At 39.4% G+C, this 27,407-nt stretch overlaps 1 protein-coding gene and 1 non-coding gene across 2 annotated transcripts in view; both read left to right on the top strand.

Moving 5' to 3' along the window:
• The window catches only part of CNTRL (centriolin), a 93,297-nt gene that overhangs the window by 11,904 nt on the left and 53,986 nt on the right, over positions 1–27,407 (top strand). Inside the window, exons 5-12 of the mRNA XM_049773060.1 lie at positions 611–797; positions 4,129–4,322; positions 10,174–10,293; positions 12,630–12,840; positions 14,466–14,575; positions 17,107–17,298; positions 23,928–24,081; positions 26,556–26,776. Coding sequence (XP_049629017.1) covers positions 611–797; positions 4,129–4,322; positions 10,174–10,293; positions 12,630–12,840; positions 14,466–14,575; positions 17,107–17,298; positions 23,928–24,081; positions 26,556–26,776 — 1,389 coding nt within the window. The remainder of the gene's footprint in view (positions 1–610; positions 798–4,128; positions 4,323–10,173; positions 10,294–12,629; positions 12,841–14,465; positions 14,576–17,106; positions 17,299–23,927; positions 24,082–26,555; positions 26,777–27,407) is intronic.
• LOC126009954 (small nucleolar RNA SNORA57) lies at positions 9,190–9,338 on the top strand. The gene has a single exon (XR_007496104.1). It is a non-coding gene; the product is annotated as a small nucleolar RNA SNORA57 (small nucleolar RNA).

Below are 27,407 nucleotides of genomic sequence, written 5' to 3'. Positions count from 1 at the left end.
GCCCCCCAAACACTTCCAGGACTGATTCCTGAGTGCAGAGCCAGGAGTAACTCGATCATTACCGTGTGTGGCCCCCAAACTAAAAACAAACAAACAAAAATAGCAGTATTGTGGAACCACCATGGCTACATCTGGCTATGGTTTAAGGTACTTTGTGGTGCTGGGGATTGAAGATTTCCTGTGTGCTAGTCATTTTCCCTACCATTACACTCTCTCTCTCCAGCTCTGGCATTGGAAGCTTTTGATTTCTTTCAGTATGAGAAGAAAATAGGTTTAGAGGTCTGTAAGCTTGAATTTAAATCCTGTGTCATTCATTTATAACTCTTCTGTGGGAAGCTCACCTAATTTCTTTGAATGTAAGTTTATCAGTACATGTAAGATATTTCTTAGATAGTGATGAGTCATGTAATAAACCTAATATTGTACCTAATACACTACAAATACCACAAAATTCTCTCCATCCTTTCCTTAGAGCACTTCTTTTGGATACTGAACTTAATAAATAGGTTTCTGTTCATTTTAATAGATTTTCCATGATGTACTATTATCCCTTTAGGTAAGTTATTTTCTAGCTAAATGATAGTTATATTTATGTTATATATTGTTTCAGCTCCAAGATGTCAGCAGATTGAAACCACTTAAAGATTTGACTTCTCTGACGCTAAGTGAAAACCCAATTATGAGCCTTCCTCATTTCTGCCAGTTTACTATTTTCCACCTCCGTTCCCTGGAAAGTCTGGAAGGTCAGCCAGTGACCTCTCAAGACAGGCAAGAAGCTTTTGAGAGATTCAGTTTAGGTAAGTGACATTGAAACACACAACACACATGTACACACACACACACACACACACACACACACACACACACACACAACTAAATATGGTGGGGGGGAATATATTTTTAAAAGTTATTTGGAAAATTATGTTCTGTTATAAACTTAAGTTATTAAAATGTATATGGGAAATGGCACCAAAAATCTATTCCTTTGGCAAATTGTCATTAAACCTCAACAGTGAGCCAAGCCCCATCCCTTCACTGAGAATAGAACTGTGAGCAAGTGACAAAGGCACAAAGTGGCCTTTGTGCAACTGGTGCGATAGTGGAGAAGTCCAAAAGCAAAAAGGAGAATCCCCTTTTGCAGAAAGTGGTATGGCGAAGTGGTTCTCTGAGGAAGTGACAGACAGAAAGCAAAGATGAAAGAAAGTCAGCCGTATACAGAGAGGCAAGGAGCAGGGCACGGGAACAGTTTGCACGTTAAGGTTGGAGAGGCCCTGATGAGTGAAGGAAGTAATGATCTACCATTATGGCTGGAAGATAGTTCAAGAAAATGTTTGAGGAAAAGAGAATTGTCATAGCACCTTACTCACAGTTCGAATTTTATTCCAGGTGCAGGGGAAAGCCATTGGCAGCTTTTTGTAGGGGTGGAATATGGCCCATTTTGTATATTAAGATTATTCTTTTTTTTTTTTTTTTTTGTGTTTGGGTCACACCCGGCAGCGCTTAGGGGTTACTCCTGGCTCTATGCTCAGAAATCGCTCCTGGCAGGCTCAGGGGACCATATGGAATGCCAGGATCCAAACCACTGTCCTTCTGCATGCAAGGCAAATGCCCTACCTTCATGCTATCTCTTTGGCCCCAAGATTATTCTTGATACAAGATGAAAAATTATTTGGGGCAGGCAAATTAAAGACAGGGATATCTGAGGAGACTTGTAATAACCTAGGATAGAAATAATCATTATTATTATTAAAATTAAATTAGAAAATAAAATAATAAAAATATTATTGAAAATAAAAATAAATAAGAAGTTAAAAAATAAATATTCATGGCTTATATTTTGGTATAATGTGGAATAGATGGGTAAATTTTAGAGATAAAATCATTCTTAATGAATTGGTTAATATCCAGGTTTTTGAATGGGTAAGCAATTGGGCGGAATATCCTTAACAAAAACCGGGAAAATCCAAAATGCTAACTCTGAATGCCAGATACCGAAGTAGAGATATCAAGTACAGTATTAGAAGCATGAGTATGTAGCTCATCTCTCATTTTCTCTGTACGAGAAAAGTAAATTTGATGGGAGCTGGAGAGATAGTATAATGGGTAGATTGCTTGCCTTACACATGGGCAATCAGGGTTTGATCACTCCCATGAAGTCTCACAGGACTTTTATTTATTCTGACAGAGGCTAGGCATAATAAGAGGGGAGCCCACAAAGGAAACAGAGAGGCAATAGCAAAAAGAAAAGCGAGTTGCAAAAGTGCTGAGAATAAAATGTCAAGAGGATGTGGTTAGCTGCGTTGAATGTTGCTGAGTGATACGTAAATTAAAGTGAGCAAAGAGAAGTGGTGCTCTAGATTGGCAATCTTGATAGGGATACTTACATTGTTTTTGCAGCAAATACTGGCTTATAGGGGCTGGACCGATGGCACAGCTGGTAGGGCTTTGCACATAGCTGATGCAAGTTCCATCCTCAGCATCCCATACTGTCCCCCGGAGCCTGCTATGAGTAACATCTGAGTGTTGCTGTGGGTGGCTCAAAACCAAAAACAAACAGACAAACCCTCCCCCCGAAATGCTGGATTATAATGAATTGGAGTTGGAAGAAAGAGAGACATTTGGATGAAGATTTTAAATTCCCAGAATTTCTCTTGCTTTGTACATAATAAGGCAATTTTAAAAGTTTTAAAATACTTTTGGTTCTGAGGAGGCAAGATCAGGTCACAATAAAGGAAAGCACTTTAAAGGACTTTAAGATAACATAGTTTGAAAATATGCTTGCAGAGCCCTTTAAATTGTAACCTAGTAAAGTATTATCCATCAGGGCCCGGAGAGATAGCACAGCGGTGTTTGCCTTGCAAGCAGCTGATCCAGGACCAAAGGTGGTCGGTTCGAATCCTGGTGTCCCATATGGTCCCCCGTGTCTGCCAGGAGCGATTTCTGAGCAGACAGCCAGGAGTAACCCCTGAGCACCGCCGGGTGTGGCCCAAAAACCAAAAAAAAAGAAAAAAAAGTATTATCCATCAACATTTTTATTCAAATGATAATGCCTTCTTTCCTCTTAGTATAAATCAGTTTCATGAAAGTAATTTTTTTTTCCCCATGAAGCCATAGTAAAACATTTATTAAATTTTCAGGGCCAGAGTGGTAGTACAGTGGTAGGGTGTTTGCCTTGCACGCACCGGACCCATGATGGATGCTGTTTTGATCCCCAGCATCCCATATGGTTCCCAGAGCCAGGAGCGATTTCTGAGCACAGAGCCAGGAGTAATATCTCTGAGCACTGCTGGGTGTGGCCTCGAAAACAAACAAACAAACATATTTTATTTTCTCTACCTTTCTTTGTTGTTGAAGTTGTCACAGTGATCTTACAATGGCTGGGAAGTCAACGCACATGCCTAGCTATGATGCTCACACCTTTTTGCCTTGTAGCAGGCTGCAGGCCACATGGCAGGTAGCATTGCCTGCCCATTCAGCAAGGCTGTCCACTGAGTTTTACAGCCCTTTGCTCAAAGTGACTTTGCAACTCTTGCCAGGGTTGCACCCCGAGTGGAGGCTCCGTAAGTTACTGTTGTGATGCTCTCATACATGCTTGCCAATGGTTTACTTCTGGGATATGAATCTTGTACATGTTCCCAGCTTGTCCTTGTTTGGGGAGGGGATCACACCAGTTTTCTGTGGTGCTTACACACCCACCTGACTGTGTACAGAAATCAAGCATAGGAGCTGGAGCTATAGCACAGTGCTTAGGGTGTTTGCCTTGCATTGCAGCTGACCCAGGTTCATTCTCTGGCATCCCACACGGTCCCCCGAGCCTTTCAAGAGTAACACTTGAGAACTGCCCGGTAGTGTAAAAGTCCAAAAAGAAGAAAAGATAAAGGAAATCAAGCATGCCATGGTCCATAAATCATAGTCATCAGGAACTCATATGACTCGAATGAGGCTCCAGAGTTTTGAACTTGTGATTATGTTTGCAAGCCAGATACTCTGAGCCACACGCTGTTCCTCAAAGAGAATAATTTTAAAAGTGGGACTGTTTAGGCTCCTCTAAGACTTTTGTTGCAATCTTCTGTCTTTTCTTCGAGTATGAAATATAATGTTTTGTGTACTCTACATTGATATTGGCAGAAGAGGTAGAAAGATTGGAAAGAGACCTGGAAAAGAAGATGATGGAAACCGAAGAGCTTAAAAGCAAACAAGCAAGGTTTCTTGAGGAAATAAAAAACCAAGATAAGGTGAATAAATTATTAAGAGAGGAGGCCACTTTACAGAAACAGAACTGTGAGAAGCTCGAAAGTAACCTAAACACAAAAAATGAATTGGTAAGTCATTTTAACTTGAAGTAACATGACTAAATTCTTTTGATGTAGAATTATTTGTCCACAGATTTTCCAGTTATCCCTCATTGACCCAATCTCCCACCAGTGTTGTGTTATTTTATCATTAATTGTTTACAAGTTTATTTCATAAGAGTTTAATCTGTTTATTGTAACAGGTTCAGTCAACACAAATATGCAAAACAGAAAATGGAGATCTCTAGAGACCAGAGTGTAGATGGATGGAGTAAGGCACTTGCCTTGCATGTCGCAGGGGTCTCAAACTCAATTTACCTGGGAACCACAGGAGGCAAAGTCAGGGTGATCCTTGGGTGCAAAGTCAGTAGTAAGCCTTGAACATTGGGGGGTGTGACCCAAACAACTAAAACAAAACAAAACAAAACAAGATTCCTCTAGGGCAGGGCCACAAAAGGTTGTATGGAGGACCGTTTGCAGCCCACGGGCCACGAGTTTGAGACCCCTGAATCCAGGTTTAATCCCCAATACTCTATATGGTCCCCTGAACCCAGAAATTATCCTTAAGTGCAGAGCCAGGAGTAAGCTCTGAGCACCTTAAAGTGTGTCTCCAAAGCAAAAAGAAAAGAAAGGTTTCACTCTCTTATACCCCAGTTCTCTGGATGTTAATCTAGAGCCTTTTTCCTTCTGTGTTTATATAATATATATGTGTGTTTACTTGATGCTTATGGAATTATATACTTATATTTACATTTGAACAATTTTGTGACTTTCAAAAAGAATCTATATTTTTAATCCCCTGTATCTTATTTCTGTACAAATAGTGCATCATAGGCAGTTTTCCAGGTTACAACGTGTATTTGTGCATACAAATATATGCATATATATAATTTGTTCTTCTTTTATTAATTGATTGGTTCTTGGGCCACACCCGGCAGTGCTCAGGGGTTACTCCTGCCTCTGCACTAAGAAATTGCCCCTGGCAGGCTCAGAGGACCATATGGGATACCAGGAATGGAACAGGGTTCCTCCCTGGTCAGCAGCATGTAAGGCAACCACCCTACGGCCCCATATAATTTGTTCTTAATCTTATTAAAGCCCTTATTGTGTTCCATGCATGGCCCTATTTAAAATGTTGGTCAGAACTTCATATGATGTAGTGTAACTGAATATGGGGGTGGCAAAAGAAATTTGGCAGCAGTAAAGATTTCTGAATGCAGGGCTGGAGTAGTGGCGCAAGCCATAAGGCGTCGGCCTTGCGTACCCTAGCCTAGAATGGATCCCCCCGGCATCCCATATGATCCTCCAAGCCAGGAACAATTTCTGAGTGCATAGCCAGGAGTAATCCCTGAGCATCACCAGGTGTGGCTCAAAAATAAAACAAACAAACAAAAAAACCCAGAAACAACAACAACAAAAAAAGATTTCTGAATGCATAGTGACCAATTATTAACTCAAAATTAACCACATAGTAAATTTAAGATGTTTCTGGCATGTCTCACCAAGGTTACATTTCTTGAGCAAAAGATGTCATTGAGTTAAAAAATTTAAGATGCTATTATTTTTGTCCATGTTTATTGACAGATTTTTAGGTTCTACTATTTTTTTTTTTGCTATTTGAAATTATCCTACAGAGGAAATCTTTATTCATATAATTATATGAAATATTTATATTATTAACTCTTTAATATAAATTACTATGTAATTATTACAAGTAGAATTCTGTGTAATTTGCGTTTTTAGTAAATATTAATGCTCCCTTAATGCATTTAACTACTCAGAGGGTCTATAAAAGCCAATGAAAGAGTTAATATTATTTCAAATTTATAAATAGGATATAATAAAATTTCACATTGACATTTGGAAATTTTATGTTCTACATCTGTATTAACTTTTAGTTTTTTTGTTTTGGGGCCACACCGGGCAGCAGTACTCAGGAATTATTCCTGGCTCTGCTCTCAGAAATCACTCCTGGCAGGCTCAGGGGACCATAAGAGATGAGGGAGGGATAGAACCTGGGGTCCATCTCGGTCGGCAGCATGCAAGGCAAGCACCCTACCACTGTGCTATTACTTGGCCCCGAGTATTAGCTATTTTTATATCACTTTAAATTACTACTTTTTTAATGCATTACCTTTTTCTTATTCCAAAGTACAAGTTTATATTAAACAAATAATCTTGAGTCTCATTCTCTGGACCTTTATTTGAAAATATTTTCCATTATTATGAATTCTTAGAATCATTATCTACAGTTGGATAATGTTTTCCAGTCTTATAAAATAATTCATCATGTATTAGGTCAAACAGTCCATAAAAGAAATACAGAAAATTGAAGTAAGACTTTTGTTGTTCACGATAATACATTTCTCTTGCCATCAACAAAGAATAGCCTTAATTAATATCAGTATTACTGTCTTTCTGCAAATTATTTAATTCCTTTTCTTTTTTTTTTTTTTATTTTTGGTTTTTTTGGGCCACACCCGGCGGTGCTCAGGGGTTACTCCTGGCTGTCTGCTCAGAAATAGCTCCTGGCAGGCACAGGGGACCATATGGGACACCGGGATTCGAACCAACCACCTTTGGTCCTGGATCGGCTGCTTGCAAGGCAAACGCCGTTGTGCTATCTCTCCGGGCCCTTAATTCCTTTTCTTAAGTTTTCTTATTTTTTAAATAAAGTTTGTGGATATGTCCTGCCAGCCTTGTAGAATTCTGAAGACTTGAAGCAATGAATGTAAAGATACTTTTTAAATAAGTCTTAAGTAATAGAGGGTGGTAAAATCTTTAACTCACAGAATGATTATAAAATGTCCAGGTATTAATGCACGTAATAATGACCATACCTTCCTCAGGTAAGTTTTCAGTGGAGTGTCAAATATCTAACCAGTCTATAGTTTTCCAGGTGATGATCTCTGTTTTCTGCTCTTTTCTTTTTAGCTCTTGTCCTGGGCTCTTGCACAGCCTTTATCTACTGATTGTTTGTTCTTCTTTTAAGGTAGTTCCTTCAGGACTGAATCCCATGCTGTGTTTTTTATGGTTTGCATGATGGCTTGTATTAATATGCCTATGTACATTTTAAGTTTTGAAACCAGCTTGCCATCTTGAGAACTGTGCTTGTTTGAAAACTGTGCTTGTTTGTGCGTGTTCGTTTTTTCAAGTGGATATATACCTAAGAGAATATATTTGAATGTTGGGGAGAAATGTCTATGTTTTTTTTTTCTATTGATAAGTCTGTTAACTACAGTCAGCTCTTGATTATCCATGGTCAATACAATTAACTAGCCTGCCTTCCAAGTTCTTTGACTCCAGTTTTTCTCTCATTCCTTTCACATATTTTAATGAATGCTGAATGTTTGCTGTATGCCAAGCCTAGTGCTGCTTCAGTTGTTTAAGACAGTATGAGAATTTGGGGACAGGGACCATTCCATGCACACATGTGATTCCTCTCATTTTCACCTTTGGTAATCTTTGAGGAAAGAAGCTTGAACTGGCTGAAACTGTTAGCTGAGATGTGGGGATCTAGGAACATTGGTGAAAGGCCAATGCAGTGGATTTGCCGGATGTTGAAGCAGGACATTGACAGCAGCATTGTTGGCCCAAATCAGGACACTTGAACTCAGCTTCTTCCATCAGATATGCCAACAGGCAAATCATTTAATTTCTCTGTGAAGCCTTTATCATCTTAGGGTCATTCTGAAAATGCAGTACAGTAAAACATGGCATCACTGCATGGTGGCTGGAATAGAAATGACCTCTCGATCACTATTATTTATGACTTCATTTCCCCTTTGACAGATAATCAGGAGGTGACTGTAAGTTCAATCATGCACGACTTTGATTTCTTGGTCCCTGTAAAATGTTCATGCTTCTTGGAGTTTTATTCTTTTCCTTTTTCATTTTTATATTCATGAAGTTTTCTGCATGTTTTTTGCCTGGTAACTACAAGCAGATGTTAGGGGTACGAAAGGAGGGGATTAAAATCACTTAGATTTCAATCCTTTGGAATAAACTCAAAGGATTAGTTGGTCCCAGTACTTAGTTAATAGTATTTACCTTTGTCACTAGCCTAATATGAAACTTCTTATAAGTTATTTCCCTAGTCTTGAGCACAATTTATTTATAAACTCATATAATAGACTGGATTATCTCTTATGCTTAGCTCCAAAAATTTCCAAGTCTAATTGAAAATTTTGAGTCAAATTACATATAAAAATATAGTATTTAAACATATATTTGGAAGGGTTTTTTTTTTTTTTTTTGCAACACAAACAGCAAACCTAGGTCTCTTTCATGCAGGACATGGCCCTTATCACTCAGCCATATCCCAAGCCCCAAATGTTGCATATTTGAATCTTATTGAGTTTATTCATATTCTTCATCTTAAATTACAAAACCCATGTTCAGGGATCAAAGAGATAGTATAGGGGGTACAGAGCTTGCCTTGTACATGGCTGACTTGGGTTTAATTCCCAACATGCCATATAGTTTGCTGAATCCTTACAGAAGTGATCTCTGAGCACAGAGTCAGAAGTAATCCAGGCATATCACTGAATATGACCAGAACAACAACATCACTATTAAACAATGTTCTGGACCAAAAAGGTAGTTCAAAAGTACAGTGCATGTCTTACATGCAAACAGACTCCAGTTTACATGCCCCAGTACTGCACACTCCCCCATCCTAGCATCACCGGCTGTGGCCTTCACGGTACCTGAGGACCACCAGAACACCACTAAATTGTTGGGTCTATGTAGGCTGAGTATTACAGAAATGGCCCCAAAGTCTCCATGAACACCACTGGGGAGAGCTAAAAATAAATATTCTAAACACTTAAACTGATTTACCGTTAAACAAAATACTATAGCAATAATAGTACAATTAAAATAATTTAATTTCTACCCTCCTTTTCTTGGCGGGCATCGGGGGTGCGGTCCCGATGCCCGTAATGTCCGGAGGTAGAGGACAAGGGCTCCGTGCCCCTCGGCGTCATGTCTTCGGTTCCGGCGGTTTGCAATCCACCGGTTCTATCCTCAAGCGCCGGGACACCACTTGAAAAGAAAAAAAAAATTTTAATTTCTGATTTCTGTCCTCTAATTCCTTTGTAATTAATATATAGTATCATTTTTATCTATTATTTGACACTCTCATTAAAATCACTCAGTAAGTTAAATAACTATGACTTATAAGTAGAAAATCAGGAAGCAGGTACTGAGATCATCAAGCTGGGAATATCCCCTGGCCACCTCCAGTTGTGTTCTCATCTCCCCAATAAATAACTTTAAAAAGATAAAATAACTCATATAGAACCTTGGGAGATAGTACAAAGGTTAGGGCAAAAACCTTGCATGCTCTTCATCCGGACTTGATCCCCATCACCAAATCCCCCTCCTCCCAAGGATTCTGGGTGTGACCCTGGAAGCACCAGACACATCAGTGTGACTCTGATGGACCCTGGCATTGTAGGACCAGAGGAGCACCACATACCGGATTCTTGCCTTAAGGTACTACCCTAAGATTCTCTAGGAGTGGCCCCCCGAATTCTCTGAAGACTGCTTGGGATTTCCTCCTCCCAAAGAAAGAACAACTTATACGACTATTTTCGTGTTTGGTTAAAACAATTTTAAATTTGTTTAAACTTTATTCATTATATTAAGATAGGCAGAAATGGCATATAGATTTCAAAGGTCTTTTATGTGCTGTTATAATAGGATATTTTTTTATTTCATACTTTCTGATATAAGATGAATTGCTCTAAATGTTGTACTTTTGCTGTGGGTTTTAAAATTTTGCATTATTAGTCATGGTTAGAATTTTCCATACCTCTGTACCTATATCCTAACCTATGATACTTATTTGTTGTTTCATATCAACTTGGACCAATAGCTAAAACAGAAGACCATAGAATTAACTCGAGCATGTCAAAAACAGTATGACCTGGAGCAGGAATTAGCTTTTTATAAAATCGATGCTAAATTTGAGCCACTGAATTATTACCCATCTGAGGTGAGTTCTTTGAATCCTTTTATTAAATCAAAAGGCAAAGCCAGCAATGGCTGGTACGAGGAGGTAGAAAAAGTGAAAGGATCTTACCAATAATCATTTACTCCAGTTTCTTATGTTGAAGGCATAAGCAGAGTTAACTATATTTTGATTCAGTCTATGAATTGTTTGGCAGCATGAGAATTTGCAGTGTCCTAAAAAGATCAAAAATTCCTCAGAGGCTGACTCTTAATATTTTTAGTTGAAGTATTTTTTTTAATGCTTGACCCCAGAGCTTCAGACATGCTAGGCAGATTCTTTTCTGCTGAGCCACATCCCGTTGTTAGAGGGTCTTTGTTCCTTAAATCTGTGCTTAGAAGACACTACCTGCTTCAGTAACCATGGAATAGTTGCCTCCAAATGTTTTTATTCAGTAATCACTAGATTCCATATTAGTCAGCCATTATTAGTGCAATCAACAAGCCACTTCTGAGACCAGTGTTGTTGTTTATTTAAATTTCAGTCAAACTCACTTTACTTCTATATCAACTAAAAAGCTAAAATAAAATATTTAGATTTTTTAATTTGAGAGAATAAGCAGTGTTAAATATCTTCAACGTAGATAATTCTTTAATCAATCTACACTTATTCTTAAGGGATGAGAGAAGTAATCATTTTTTTAAACAGTGTTTTGGTTTTCTTTTTGATGTCTAAGAAGAAAGTACTATATTTTCCCTTGTGTAAGATGACTGAGGATATAAGATGACCCCCTACTTTTCCTGTTAAAATATAGAGTTTGGGCTATATTCGCTGTGTAAGACCACCTCTCTTTAACGTACACCAAATGGAAATTAAAAACATAAGAGAAAAAGAGTAGATCCCACAATGGTTAACAGTATAGTTTTTTTGTTTGTTTTTTTGTTTGTTTTTTTTGTTGTTGTTGTTGTTGCTGCTGTTGTTTTTAGGCCACACCCATTGACACTTGGGGGTTACTCCTTTTTTTTTTTTTTTTTTGGTTTCTGGGCCACACCCGGTGGTGCTCAAGGGTTACTCCTGGCTGTCTGCTCAGAAATAGCTCCTGGCAGGCACGGGGACCAGGATTCGAACCAACCACCTTAGGTCCTGGATCAGCTGCTTGCAAGGCAAACACCATTGTGCTATCTCTCCGAGCCCTTGGGGGTTACTCCTGGCTATGCACTCAGAAATCGCTCCTGGCTTGGAGGACCATATGGGACCCCAGGGGGATCAAACTGTAGTCTGTCCTAGGCTAGCGCTTGCAAGGCAAATGTACCTCTACCTCTAGCACCACCACTCTGGCTCCAACAGTATATGTTTAATAAAGCTAGACTTTGGAACACCAACAATCATTATTCATTTGCCATTTGTAGTGAGTGACTGTGATTCTTTAATTGTAATCTACATTGAGAGCATGGGAGAGGGGACTCCTTCAAGAGCAGTTGGCTGGGATGCAGTGATTAATAGGAAGCTAGAGGGATACAGTGCCTTATCTATGTCCCATAAAAGCTGAACAGAGGACTGAGCACCGGAAAGCCACACACCTGGTGACTGGATGAGATGTGGCACTTGATAACTCAGCTCCTCTGTGTGCCCTGAAAGATGAATCGGGCAGGACAAGCAGAGGACTGAGCACCGGAAAGCCGCCTACCAGCCATGACACCCGGTGGCTGGATGGGATGCAGCACTCAGTAACTCAGTTCCTCTGTGTGCCCTGAACGATGAATCGGGACATCTGATTCAGAGGACTGAGTGATGACGCCTGGCAGCTGGATTGGTTGCGGCAGTAAGGGGGGATGGAAAACTCATCCCTGAAGCCGGAGTAAGTTTCAGCATGCCCTGTACCAGAGTATAAGACGACCCCCAACTTGAAAGAAGCTTTTCGTGGGTTGAAAAGTCATTTGTATGCCAGAAAATACGGCAGAGCCCAGAGATATAGTACAGCACACATGGTGCTTATCTCGCACAAGGCCGGCCCAGTTGACCCTGGCGTCCCTGAAAGTCCCCTGAGCATACTGTCAGAAGTAAACCTTGAGTACAGAGCCAGGAACGAGCCCTGAGCCCTGCTGGGTAAAAAAAAGGAAAAGAAAAGGGAGGAAGGAAGGGAGGCGAATCATTATATATATATTTTTTTTATTATATATATTTTTTACTTTCTAGGTGTATAGTATAAGTATTTCTTTTTTTGTTTGTTTGTTTTTTGTTTTTTGGGGGGGGGTCCCACCTGGCTGTACAGTGTATTTAGGGAATTCTGTGATAACCTTTTTCACTAGTAAAATGAATAGCATTCAGTTTACTTCTTGAAGTTATTTATTAACCATACATATTTTAAATTTTACTCTTAGTATGCTGAAATTGATAATGCCCCAGACGAAAGCCCTTACATTGGCAAGTCGAGATACAAAAGAAATATGTTCACCACGGAGACTTTCATTGTTAATAATGCTCAACCAATAGTTATCAAGAAGATACAACCTGGTGAAGAAAAACAACTTAGAAATGAACATGCAACCCTGGACATGCAACTGGAAGACAAAGAGAAGCAAATAAGTGCAGGTTTGAAAAGCTATTTGAAAAATAAAAATTGGGGGAGGGGAGACACCAGCGCTGCTCAGGGCTTTCTCCCAGTTTTGCACTCAGGAATTACTCCTGGCAGAACTGGGGGACCTCATGGAATGCCAGAGATTGAACCCCTTGTTGGCTACATGCAAAGCAAGTGTCCTGCCCCTGTAATATTTCAGCCCCTGAAAAAAAAAATTTTAGTACAAAAAGAGTGCAGGCAAATTTTGTTTTATAATTTAGTTAAACATATTGAAGGAATTGTTTACATGAAAATTACTTCTAAAAAGCAGAAATTGATAAACTTTTGGCGGTTTTCTGTTAGGGTAGAGAATGAGGTTTTTGATAAATTTGAGGGCAACATAGCTATAGGATCCACCTGTGTATGAGATTTTGCCAGCAGCTTCTTTTCAGCATTTGGCACTCTACATGAAAAGGCCTAATTAGTAATGTTTGAAGCAAGCAAAGTCCCATTTTATTGATTATTATGCATGTGGGCAACACTTAAAGCAGTGCTTTGCATTCTCTTGATATTTGGGTCTAAGTCAAGCCTCTGAATTTCCCCCCCAGCTGCCATTCTTCCCATATTCAAACTTCTCCTCCTTACCCCCAAATCATCTAATTCAAGGACTCTTGCCTACCAAGTCAAGAGAGAAAGAATCAGTCTCAGGGGCCACTTAGAAGACTGCCAGTGACAGCCTTTGAATCCACTTACCCACAACTGGGTGTGGAGATGGGAAGAGAAAGCAAGTTTGAATTTAAATATCACATTAATAATGGTGACCAGCTGTGGGTCTGTCACTAGGCAGGTTAACAACTCATTTTCCCTTGGTTAGGAGCTAAATGGAAAATATGGAAGACCCACAGAGGCTGACTGAGTTGCATAGCATATGAAATTTTATAGGAATTGATAGATATTATAGTATGTAGTCACGTGTCATGTGCAAGGGTCTGCAAGCATGTGCAAGCAAAAAAAAGAGAGAGAAAAGGGGACAGGGCAAGGGAAACAAAAGGCAAAACGAAGTCAGAACAAAAATAAACTGGAAACTGGCTTGAAGATTAGCTTCAAGGGGAGTTATTGTTTTATTAGAGATGGAGGGAGGGAGGAAGGGATAGATGGAGAGAGAAGGAGAGAGAGATAAAGAGAATGAATTTGAGGTAGAAACAAATTTGAGATGAACTTCAACTGGCAGGGATTATTCTTTAGTGACTTTTATGGCATTGCATTCATGATATGTCATGCATAAATAATATTCTTCTAACAGGGTTTCCTCACACCCCCATGCCTTGAATCTAATTATAACAATGGCATATAAGTGCCCATTTGCTAATAATATAATTTGTTTTCTCAGAAGAATTCTTGAGAGTTGGGAGCATAATGTAAAGCCTTTCTAAGATTTCTTTCAAATAAAAGGATTGGTTAGAGTAGATAACATCATGAAATTCTTTTAGCGATTAAATAATAGAAAAAAACATGATATATTGCATTAAAAATAAATTTAATGTTTATCCTTTAATGTATCATAATTTGGGGGGAAGAGGTTATGATGAAAAATATGGTAAGAAAGAGAATTCAAGTTGTTTCTTGTGTGTGTCTGTGAGCATGGTTCTTACATTTGCAGCACAAACTCGACTATCAGAATTAAATGATGAAATAGAAAAGGCAGAACAACAAATTTTAAGAGCTACTGAAGAATTTAAACAAATGGAAGAAGCCATACAACTTAAAAAGGTACGTAAAAGCAACGCAGCAATGCTGAAAGGAAATGCAGAAAATGAAATATGTTTTTTCCTTCATACATCATGTAAAATAATTTTTAAATAAGAGCTACCTACTTAATTACGGTATAACAAGTTTCAGTCAGTTATTTATGATGATCTCATATCAGCTCATTATAAAGCAATAGAAATAAATTGCTTACAATTTTTAGTCAATATTTTATGTAGTAAGTGACTACTTTCGCTTGAAAAATTGCTTCCTGACATCTCTAAACAGATTAAGCATTTCACCCACCTTTAGAATTCTGTTACCTACATTAAGAGTTAGAAAACCAGCCAGAGCAATAGCACAGTGGGTAGAGTATTTGCTATGCGTGCAGCCAATCTGGGCTCGATCCCTAGCACCCCCATCTGATCCCCCCAGATTGCCAGGAATGATTTCTGAGCCAGATCCATAAGTAACCCCTGAGTGTTGCTGGGTGTGGACCAAAAAAAAATATTCAGATGAACATTATCAGATACAAGAAGCAAACTTGAAATGATAGAAAATAAAGCATATAAGAAGATCAATGATATACTCCCAGAAATTGTCATTGTGTCCTGATGAAATAAGCAGCTCAGACACCAGATTTAATTACAGAGAGGCAAGATTCAGTGGAAAGTATTTTGACCTCCTAGTTTTGAAATATTTTAGGTATTTGCAAATTTGAATTTGGAGTTTTTAAGAGTTCAATAAAAATCTGTTTTAGGAACTTGGGATGTAACAGCAGGAAAGCTTATGCCTCACATGTGAGAGATCTTGAACTCAATCCCAGCACCACACACGCACATTAGAATTGTAAAAGTATGAGCCCGGAGAGATAGCACAGAGGTGTTTGCCATGCAAGCAGCCGATCCAGGACCAAAGGTGGTTGGTTCGAATCCTGGTGTCCCATATGATCCCCGTGCCTGCCAGGAGCTATTTCTGAGCAGACAGCCAGGAGTAACCCCTGAGCACCGCCGGGTGTGGCCCAAAAACCAAAAAAAAAAAAAAAAAAAAAAAAAAGAATTGTAAAAGTATTACATAACTGCATTCCGTCCAGAGGAGGTAGAACATTCATAAATGTGAAGTCCAATTGATTCACTCTTTAAAAGATTCTGCGTATTGTTGTTTTCAAATGATTCATTAACAAAAAAATCGAATCTATTTTTTTGAAGTGTACATATTACATGTTAGTCAGTGATTGGGTTGGTTCAGAATAATGAGATTTAACAGCTGCTTCCCTTCCTCATGGTTAAGCTAATGGAAGAAACAAATGAATAGGTAAAAATGTAAAAATATATAGTTAAATAGAGAATGTTATAGAAGAAATAAAAATTAGGAGGGAGAATTAAATATGATACCATTTAAATTATGATGATGATGGACTCTAAGGAGGCGAACTTGGGAGAACTGAACTGAAGGAGAAGGAGACAGAGGATGTAAGATGAACATTTCCTCTGCACCCAAAATGTCCTCACCTAAAGAGTGAGGGAAAATGTGGACAGGTAAAAGATCATGCCAAGCTTCATAGGCTATTTTTTGGTTTTGGGGCCACACCTGGCGGTGCTCAGGGGTTACTCCTGGCTGTCTGCTCAGACATAGCTCCTGGCTGGCATAGGGGACCAGGATTCAAACCAACCACCTTAGGTCCTGGGGCGGCTGCTTGCAAGGCAAACACCGCTGTGCTATCTCTCCAGCCCCATTCATAGGCCATTTTTAAGGGTTGAATTTTATTCTGAATGTAGGAAAACTTTTGATGAACTTTAGGTAGGAGAGTGGCTGCCTATTTGTATTTCTATAAGGTTCAACCTGGTTCTGAATAAGAGAGAAAACAGTAAGGGAGCTGAAAATAATGGAGATTGTCTGTATCTGCTAGGAGACAGTTGTGAGGCAAGAGGAGAGGATGGTTTGTCTGGGAAAGTGTTGAAGGGCATGGAGAAAGACTATTTGTAGATAAAATTTGTCAGTAAAACCAGTGGGTATGATTTCAACATGGGAAGCTATCAAAAACGATTTAATGAACTATTATAATAATACTGGTTATAGCTTTATTCAGGCTCATAAATAGATATAAATAATGTACATAAATTTTAAATAAACAGACTGTTGTAAAGTGTCTTTGGAGAAATAGCTATTTTAAATGAATAAATGGACCCCGAAGTTATTTTTACCTTATTAAATTCGTTGATATACTAATAACAAAGATAAGTGCTATAACTCAGCAGTCATTGCTATTAATAATTTACAAGTTCTCTATATTAGAATGCCAACTTCATGTCTGCCTTCTAATAATTACTTTTTATAAAATAATATTATAGACACAGAATATAAGGATAAGATGTGTCTATTTTTCTTTATACAATAATTGATAGGGCTTAGAATAACAATTTAGTCAAATAAGTTGCTTTCTTGAAATTTGTAGAGCAGTGTTGGTTTCTTTAATTGTGTGTTCTGTTGTATGCATTTTCTGTTAATTAAGGGGAAATTGTTAAATTGTTCATTGTTAAATGTGGGGAAATTAGATTTCAGAAGGAGAGAAAGACCTTTACAAGCCGTTGGGTGATAAAATAAAACTTCTAAATAAATTACGTCAAGAGGCTCTGGATCTGGAAATGCAGCTAGAAAAGCAAAGGCAAGAAATTGCTGAAAAGCAAAAGGAGCTTCAGCACCTGCAAATAACCATAGATAGCCTGGATGCTCAAGACCCAAAACATGTAAGTACACGAAGAGATTTGAGATTTTTTTACTTTTTCTATGGGAAGTGTCGTACACTTCAACTATTATGCTTAACTATTTTCAACTGCAGGATCCTTTCTTTTTTTTAAATATAATTTTTATCTTAATCATAGTGGCCTACATATCATTGACAATAATATTTTGGGTACATATTAACATAAAATCAGGGGAATTCCCATCACCTAATTGTCCTCCCTCCACCTCCGTTCCTGTCCTACCTCCCATATCCTCCTCCCTCACCCCCGGGGCTGCCAGAATAAGCAGTCCCCTCTGTGCCTAGCTAACTACATAGTGGTCCTACACCTGTTTGGTCTTGGTACCTCCCTTATTTCCCACTCTAGTTGGGAGGCGGGACTAGATAGTTCAAGTTATGTGGTTTTGTTTGAAGAAGAGAAAGTAATACACTGGGTAAAACATCAAATATGCCAAAAAGGATCCTTTCTGAAAACCTTTTGCACAAATTGGAGTGATATGCTTCGTAGATACCTGTATATACATACACACCAATAAATGTGTTGAAAACAAAATAGTTTAGGGTTTGAAGGAAGGAGCTTTCGATAGGATGATGGTTGCCTCACATACTTTTTATTTAAGAGGTTGAAGTTCAGCATATTTTATAATCAGAACTGTAGTTATTTTAGTGTGCTCTCAAATCATTTACCTCTTTTTTTCTCCTTGTCTATTTTCTGTCTTGAGAGCAAGATCATGAAATAGAACTACAGGGTTTCAAAGTTCTTTTTTCACTTTATTAATCTTTTATATAAAGATAGAGTTATAGGGGCCCAGAGAGATAGCACAGTGGTAGGGGATTTGTCATACAAGCAGGCAACCCACGACAGATGGTGGTTGGAATCCCGGCATCCCATTAGTCCCCAGGCGTGCCAGGAGCGATTTCTGAGCGAGTAACCCCTGAGCACTAACAGGTATGATCCACTCCCCCCCCCCCAAAAAAAAGACAGAGTTATAAAGTTATTTACAGTTTATATAAAGATAGAGTTGTTGAATAATAGCCCTCAACAAAAGTTATTTGTTATTTCATTATCTGGAATTACCCTTAAAAAGGAGAAAGCATTTGAAATGGATCTTGCTAAAATGTGACCAGGGATCATTACATAAACCGGATAACAAATTAGGTTCTGTCTCTTTTTCTTTTTTGGGCCAAACACAGCAGTACTCAAGGGTTACTCCTGGCTCTGCATCAGAATTTACTCCTGGCATGGGGCCGGAGTGATAGCACAGCAATAGAGCATTTGCCTTGCATGCAGCCAGCCCAAGACAAGACTGGGTTTGATCCTCAGCATCCCATAGGGTCCCCTGAGCCTGCCAGGAGTGATTTCTGAGCGCAGAGCCAGAGTAATCTCTGAGCACCGCCAAATGTGGCCAAAAGAAGAAAAGAAAAGAGAGAGAGAGAGAGAGACAGAGAGAGAGAGAGAGAGAGAGAGAGAGAGAGAGAGAGAGAGAGAGAGAGAAGAGAGAAGAGAGAAGAGAGAAGAGAGAAAAGAAAGAAAAAAAAAGAAAAGAAAAAGAACGAACTCCTGACAGGCTCAGGTTACCCTATGAGATACTGAGGATCAAACCTAGGTCAGCCACGTGCAAGGCAAATGCCTTACACATTGTATTGTTGCTCCGGACCCAGGTCTGTTTCTTTGTGCCTTTACCCTCAGAAGTCTTAAACTAATGGCGCATGTACTAAACAATACTGAAAAATAGAAATAAAAGCTGTTTCCTGCATATTTTATCGTATACTATGAATATAAGGTTATTTTTAAAGACCTTTGCAATTTTTTTTGGTTAAGAACTATAGAATTTTGGCAGGAGAGATGAAGTCATGAAATTTTCCTATACATGGATACACATGGAAACTATTATGCTAAGTGAAATAAGTCAGAGGGAGAGAGAGAGAGAGAGAGAGAGAGAGAGAGAGAGAGAGAGAGAGAGAGACGCAGAATAGTCTCACTCATCTATGAGGGTTTTTTTGTTGTTTGTTTGTTTGTTTGTTTGTTTTTTGGTTTTTGAGCCACACCTTCGGTGCTCAGGGGTTACTCCTGGCTGTCTGCTCAGAAATAGCTCCTGGCAGGCACGGGGGGACCATATGGGACACCGGGATTCGAACCAACCACCTTTGGTCCTGGATCAGCTGCTTGCACGGCAAACACCGCTGTGCTATCTCTCCGGCCCTTATCTATGAGTTTTAAGAAAAATAAAAGGCATTGGGCCAGTGAGATAGCACAGCCGAGACATTTGCCTTGCATGCAGCTGATTCAAGCAGATGATGATTTGAATCCCGGCATCCCCTGTGCCTGCCAGGAGCAACTTCTGAACACAGAGCCAGGAGTAACCACTGAGCGCGCTGGGTATGACCCAAAAAAGCAAAAACAATGAAAGAAGGAAGGAAGGGAGGGGAGGGAGTGAGGGGACCATATGGGATGCCGGGATTCGAACCACTGTCCTTCTGCATGCAAGGCAAACGCCTTACCACCATGCTATCTCTCTGGCCCCGAAAGTAGCTATTTTAAATAATTTTTATTTTATGAAATATAAGGTATGTTAAGTAATGTGCTATGTGATCAGTAATACTTATTTATTGACTTTAACTGTACCTCGGTACAAAACTGGAACTCTTGGGGCTGGTCTCACATTTTAAGGGCTTTTGTTTCTCCAGGAAGGTTTGAAAGATCATATGTGTGCTTTCAACAATCACAGTATTCATTTAGTGTCCCACAGGGTGGGAGGCAAGTTCCTGCATGTAGTTCCTCCTTGTTCTCCACTCACAGATCTCTCTTCACTCTTCAGTGCCCTGGGGGTTGAACAGGGAGGGGTCAGCATTGAGTAAGTAAGTGTCTTAACCCCTGCAGTATCTCTTTGACCCCACAGCTATGGCATTCTTGCGAAATATGGAGTTTGTTCACTGGATTTCTGTAAATAATTACATATAGAAAGGAGTTAAATGAAAAGTCAGAATAGCATCAAAGTCTTGAAGGTGGCCAAAATCAGTCTCTGTCAATTGAGATGAAACGTACGAATCACATTTAAAGTTGATTTAGGGTTTTGCTAAAACTACTGAAGGTTAGTTCTGAAGGTTACATCTTGGCCTCATTAATTTGTCTGCCCAGGAGCATCCATCACTTTCTGGCTGTGTTTGTGGAATCGCCTTTTGCATATACATGTTTCTAGATTTTTATTACCTAGATCAGTTGAAACTGTTTCCTAATTAATAAGCAGAATTTAAAAGGTTGAAAGATTAGAAAACATTTGAAGGGACCGGAGAGATAGCACAGCGGTAAGGTGTTTGCCTTGCATGCAGAAGGACAGTGGTCCGAATCCCGGCATCCCATATGGTCCCCGAGCCTACCGGGGGCGACTTCTTAGCACACAGCCAGGAGTAGTCCCTGAGCACTGCCGGGTGTGACCCAAAAACCAAAAGAAAAAAAGAAAACATTTGAAGACTCAGATCTGATGGAAAATATTAAATGCTATATAGTATGTCTTGCGTCATGACTGGGGCGAAGCTTTATGAGTGAGCAGCTTCATCAGCATCAGTTTAAGTTGATGGAATTTTTTTCAATCTGCTGAAGATGGAAACGTAGTTTAGAAAGACTCAATGATTCACCCAAGGTTTTGGGTTTTAGGAAGAGGCCTTGTCCACGTTTACGCTAACCCCTTTTCTTCTCCCCATAAAAAAGTGAGAACAGATTCCTTGGCCTCTTGGAACTCAGGTGACCAAGTTTGAGAAAAGGGTGTGGGAGTGGAGCAGATGAGAAGGAACCTAGGGACAGGGAGAAGTAGGCTTTGCAGTTAGGTGGTGATAGAGTGAAGTAACAGTGTTACAGCCAAGCAGAAACATTCACACTGTATAGTAGTAAACCCTGTTACTGTTATCTCAGTAACAATTTTTCTAAATCTTTAAAATAGAAACCATTAAAATCTTCATTTTAATTTAAAAAATTAAACTAAAAACAGAGAGACTAGTTAATTTCATGTCACTGAAAATTTTGTATTAAGGCATGATGATTTACATTATTGAGTTTCAGGCAAAATGGTCCAACACCATGGTGTCCAGTGACCAATGTCAGCTTCTCTCCACCCCTGTCCCCAGTTTTCCTCCCATTGGCCAGACTACCACTACAACAGGTACTTCAGTTTTAATTTTAGTCACACTCAGCTGTACTTACGCCAGTCGTGAGGGCCTAGAGATTGAGTCCTGCTTTGCTGGAGGAGGAGGGACGCCCACTGCAGGTCTCCACAACTAGGGGTGCCCGGGTGGGGAAGTCCTCGCATGTCCCAGCCATGTATGTTTTCAGTTACCACTTGAAGTAGCTCCGGGCCCTACTATATATATATATTTTTTTTACTAGCTAGAGTCAAGCCCAGGCAGGATTTTAAAAAGCATATGCATTTAACTGAGTTTCAAAATGGAAATGTACTTGTTAAAATAAATAATAATAATAAAGCATGGTTTAATTTTGAAAAGGAAAACATAAAGCACTCAGCTAGAAACACAACTATCTCAGGTGCAGACCTAATAAAGGTGGATTCCTGTTTCTCTTCCCAGTAGGGGAAATGCCTGCTGGAAGCGAAAGGCGATTAGAATCTCTGGAGGGAATTAGTCTCTAGCTGTCTGTTGCAGAGTCTGCGCCTGATTGGCCCCGGCGCTTCCCGTGTTGTGATTTAAAGAGCGGAGGCTGGGTTCTGCCTGCAGATGCTGCCGGCGATTGGGTGGGCCGGGCTGCCGCTCCCAGTGTTGGTCGAAGCGCTGCCAAGTTGCAGGCGCTCCTGGAGCTTTTCAAAAAATGTGGCTGTCAGAGGGACAGGCACACGAATTTGAAGAAGGCCGCGTTAAAAAGCCTGCTTCTCCCAGTTTCTGTTCCCAAGCGCTCATTTGTCACAGGACAAAGTCTAAGTTAAGGTATGGGGTTTTTTTTTCCTTTCATTACAAAAGGTTTAAGAGGAGGAGTCAGATTCAAGTTCCTGTTTTGACACTAACTCTTTTGTTCACTCCAGCGAACATTGCAGAATCTATTTCTTGTTCCCTTGTGTTTCATACATTAGCATATTGAACCCGATTTTTTGCTTTGTTTTGCATATAATGGGGTTTGGGTGTGATTTTAAGTGATGGTTTAAACGACTTTTTACAGAGGGGGGTTTGTTCCTTCCAGCCACAGAAATTTACTTAGAATTCAGAGGAGTGTTTGCACATGTCAAAGAGTTTTGGAAATCCTTTCAGGTTTTACCTGCAGTAAAATCTTCCATGCAAGTTGCTAGTCTTTTGTTCTTCAGAAAGTGAAAGGACTTTTTCTTCCTTGTTTGGGTGACATCCCAAACTGAAAATGGTTCTTTTATAATTCAATTCGAGTCCCATTCTTGAGAACCTTGGAGTTCTGTTCAAATTGAGACTTTCTAGTAATATCTTTTTGTCACCCTTTCTCCCCTCCCACCTCCCCCCCCCACTGATTTATTTACTCAGATGTGGAGTACCTAAAAACCTTTTCTCAATTGAATATTTGGTTCCTTTGACTCTCTGAAACAAACTAGAGCTCAGAGGATGTGAGTGAGAAGGCAAACATTCTCTGGGGACTTACTTTGTCTCCATATGAACAGTTGCCCAAGGAATTGATAGAGCTGAGATTTGTAAGGCTGATCAGACACTGATCTTCAGCTTCTGCCCTTACCTCTCTGAACCCCCAGCAAAACTGAGGAACACAATCCTGTTCTTTAAATCCAATTTGATTGTGTGAATGGATGGATGTGTGGCTGTGTGAGAGCTCTTTCCATCAGGGGCCGGTGTAAGGGTTGAGAATGTGCCTCCACAGAGCCCTCCATGTTGAGTCACTGGATCACTTGGTCACTTTACTAAGCCTAAAAACAAAATGTTTCTCAATATAAGGTATTGGGGGAAAATACTTGAATCTGAAACATGTATTTTATCTCTATTTTTCTCTTGAGCAACCTTTTTGAGATACATTATAATGTGTCTTGAGAAATTACAGAGGTGTTATCTGAGTCAGGAATTTGGCTCAGCAGAGGGAAATTTACTGCCTTTCGTGTGAGACATCCTGGGTTTGATCCCTCAGAACTGAAAAGTGAGGGAAGATATTATCTATTTTTAAAACATAATAAAAACTTATTGAAAAATAAACTCATGTATAATTTTGTTAACATTTTGGACTAGGATCTTTGTGACTGTCCATAATTAGCTCTGAGGAAACCAGTTTTTAAAAGACATTTTAATACTTCCAGAAAACACTGCGCTTAACTGCATTACCTATTGACTTGGAGGGAAAAAAATCACTTAGCCTCTGGATTCCTGTTCATTTGTAAAACAGAAATGATAGAATATTTAAATGAAAACAGAGTAAGGAAGGGTTTGGGGTTGCTCTTGGTTCTGTTGTCAGAGATCTCTAAGAAGGAACAGGGCACCCAGGCACTATATACGGTGACCAAACCAGGGTTGGTCATGCGTAAGGCAAGTGCCCGACCCCATGCTATTCCTCCAGCCCCATAATGTAAATTATTGTGCTTGGTTTCCCATTTCTTCTCTGAAAATGTTATTAAAGATTATTATCTGTAAAATAATAAAAGTACATTCTATGGATATTTTTTTCGACAGTGCCATGTGAAGGCCCAGAAAAGAGGTAAAGAACAGCAACTGGACATTATGAACAAGCAGTACAAACAACTTGAAAGCAGTTTAGATGTGATACTTTCTAGAATTGCTAAAGAAGCTGAAGAGATTAAGGACCTTGAACAACAGCTTACTGAAGGTGAGAAGTGTAACTTTGGTAAATCGATTTCAGGATTAATAAAAGGACTTAGACAAATGTCAACTAAGATATTACCTAAATAGGGGGGCTGGAATGATAGCGCAGCAATAGGGTGTATGCCTTACATGCAGCTGACCCAGGATGGACCTCGGTTCGATCCCTAGAATCCCTTATGATCCCCCCAGCCAGGAGCGATTTCTGAGCACATAGCCAGGAGTAACCCCTGAGCATCACTGGGTGTGGCCCAGAACCAAAAAAAAAAAAAAAAAAAAGGCAAAATCAAAAAATATTACCTAAATATACTCCAATTGTTAATATTTGTTCTGGGTTTTGGGTTTGCGGGTCATACCTTACAGTGCTCCAGAGACTATTTTACAACTTAAAGCTTGAGGTTCATTCCTCATTCCTCACTGTGTTTGGGTGACCATTCTACAGGGATTGAACAAAGTCCTCCTGCATGTAAAGCATGCACTTTAGCCCCATTGAGCTATCCATTGGACCCTTGGCTTTTAATACTTGGTGGACAGATCCTTGCAGAGTACCCAAAAATATTTTATAAAAATAAAATCTTTTGTTGCTACATTGATTTCTCTCTGTAGACAAGTCATTTGGTTCAGTGGGCAATAGTCAACACAGATAGTCCTCTCTTAACAACTACCTGTTTACTGACCACTTGCACTTAAAACCATCTCTTCACCGTTATTTTATTTTATTTTAAATATCCTTTTTTTCATCTTGGACACTCTACAGTACAGTACTGTGGTTTTTGGTGCATTAATGGACCTACTTTACTAACTTGATGTTCTGTAATCCCTTGTAGTACTGTGTGTAAATGACACAACCTATGCAAATTAAAACAAGTGGAAGTTTTCAGCTTGATCTTTCTCATTATTTTACTTATTCAGAATACTGTGTTGTCAAGTACTATGTATATACTGTACAACTGTATACAGTACATGCAGTTCCTCACTTAACCAATTCGCTTAATGACCAAGTCCTTGAAACGGAACTTGGTCATTAAGCGAGGAGTATCTATATACGACCATGATACACTCATGCATGTAATACTTTTAGAAGTAGTAGGCAAGGACAGTATATTTTAGATTCTGCTGTAATATAATTTGGAAGAGTAAAAGGGATGGTGGCATACCTTGTGGTACGTGGGAGCTATTCTTAGCTCTCTGCTTAGGATTCACTCCTGCAAGTAGTCAGTGGTTCATATGGTGCTGGGGATTGATCCACTAGGCTTCCCTTTCACAGAGCACATATTTTGGTCTTTTGAGCTGTATTTCTGACCCTGAAATGTAATTTTAAGCAATGGCATTGCCATAAAAATGGAAGAAGAGTCATTGCTTTCCCTGGCCCCACCATATAAAAAGACCAGTAGGGTCCTTGTTTTGCATTGTCAAATGTTAATTGTAATTATGAAGTAGGTTCTGCGTCAGCCAATACTTATTAGAAAGATCAAATAAAGGATCTGAGAGATAGTACAGTGAATAGGGTAATTGTCTTTTATGTGACTGGCCTCAGCACCCTCTATGGTCTCCTGAGCCTACCAGGAGTGATCCCTAAGCACAGAGCCAGGAGTAAGTCCTGAGAACCACCAACGTGGCACCAAAAAAAAAAAAAAAGAGAGAGAAAGCAAATGAGACTGTGCTGAGGATTTCATTTTTATTTCCCCCAAAGTCTTCAGATTACGTGTTTATTGTGCCCATTTTAGATTAGTTTTGTGTGCTGAGTAATTTTGTGTGTCTAGCAATAGAACTCACCGTTTTACTGTACTTTTTCATCTCTTTTTTTTTTGTTTGTTTCGTTTTTTTGGTTTTTGGTTTTTGGGCCACACCTGGTGGCATTCAGGGGTTACTCCTGACTATGCACTCCTGGCTTAGGGGACCATATGGAACACTGGGGGATCCAACTGCGGTCCATCCTAGGCTAGCATGCACCAGGCAGGTGCTTACTCTCTGTGCCACTGCTCTGGCCCCCTTTTTTTGGGGGGGGGGATTTGGGAGGACCACACCCAGCGGTGCTCAGGAGTTATCCTGGCTATCTCCTCAGAAATGGCTCCTGGCAGGGATGGGGACCATATGGGACGCCGGGATTCGAATCAACCACCTTAGGTCCTGGGTCGGCTGCTTGCAAGGCAAACGCCGCTGTGCTATCTCTCTGACCCCATCAGGCCCCTTTTTCATAATATTTTTTCTTTTTCATCATTTTTATTTGGATATTTCTACTTTAAACTTGTTGTAACATGAAATAACCATTTTATAAGCAGTGCCCACTGAATAAATGGATTTGTGGAGGACTGTAAAGGAACAAAAGCTAAGATGATATCATGAAAAAGAAAAATAAGATAAAATGTAATTAAAAGTTGATCAGTTTGTCCTTAGCTGAGACAGAGAGATAAGGAACTTGCTTATACATTTTGAAAGCATTTACTTAAATACCTCATTACTCTTTTACATCCTTCTCAGGCCAGATAGCAGCAAATGAAGCCCTGAAGCACGATTTGGAAAGTGTCATCAGTGGGTTGCAGGAATATCTGGGAACTGTCAAAGGCCAGGCAACTCAAGCCCAGAATGAGTGCAGAAAGCTCCAGGGTGAGAAGGAGACGTTGCTGCAGAGATTGACAGAAGTTGAGCACGAGAGAGACCAGCTGGAAATTGTTGCCATAGATGCAGAAAATATGAGGAAAGTATGTTTTTTCCTTTCTTTTGTTTTCTCTGTAGCAGTAGGTGGATGTCCAAATTTAGTCAGTCAGGGGGTTATAAAAATCAGTGCACTTGTGCTTGTTGTAAAGTAATAGTGACCATTTAGCCTGTCTTGGGTTTTTTCCCCCTATTAGTTGTGATACTCTTGAAATAATATTTTTCTTAAAGAAAAAGAAGATTATTTGAGCTGAATTTTTGTCTCTGAAAGGTATCATTCTAAATAGTATGAAATTGTAGCTATAAAATGCTGCTTAAATTTTAATGCTTTATTTGACAAAATTAAATTTTAGTTTTCTATATTCAGAAATTTTACAGTTTAAATGACAGGACAATATTAACAGTTGTACTCTATCTATCTGATTTAGTTTCTTTTTTCATCTTTATTTAATGTGTAGCGATGTTCAGAGACTACTTATTGCTTGGGGAGAGGCTTTGGTTGTGCTTCGGGCATCAAATCTTGGCTTTCCATTCGCAAAGCATGACCATTTTATAAAGCTCTATAAAGCCTGATAGTACCATATTCTGAATATTTTTAGACATGGATAACGAACGTTTTCTGCTGCCAGGCCAGCAGTTATCTGGTCAGAACTTGGGTTATTTCTAATAATCTGCAGG

Source organism: Suncus etruscus, chromosome 5 (assembly GCF_024139225.1).
Source record: "Suncus etruscus isolate mSunEtr1 chromosome 5, mSunEtr1.pri.cur, whole genome shotgun sequence".
NCBI lineage: Eukaryota > Metazoa > Chordata > Mammalia > Eulipotyphla > Soricidae > Suncus > Suncus etruscus.
This window is presented reverse-complemented; position numbering and strand designations above follow the sequence as displayed.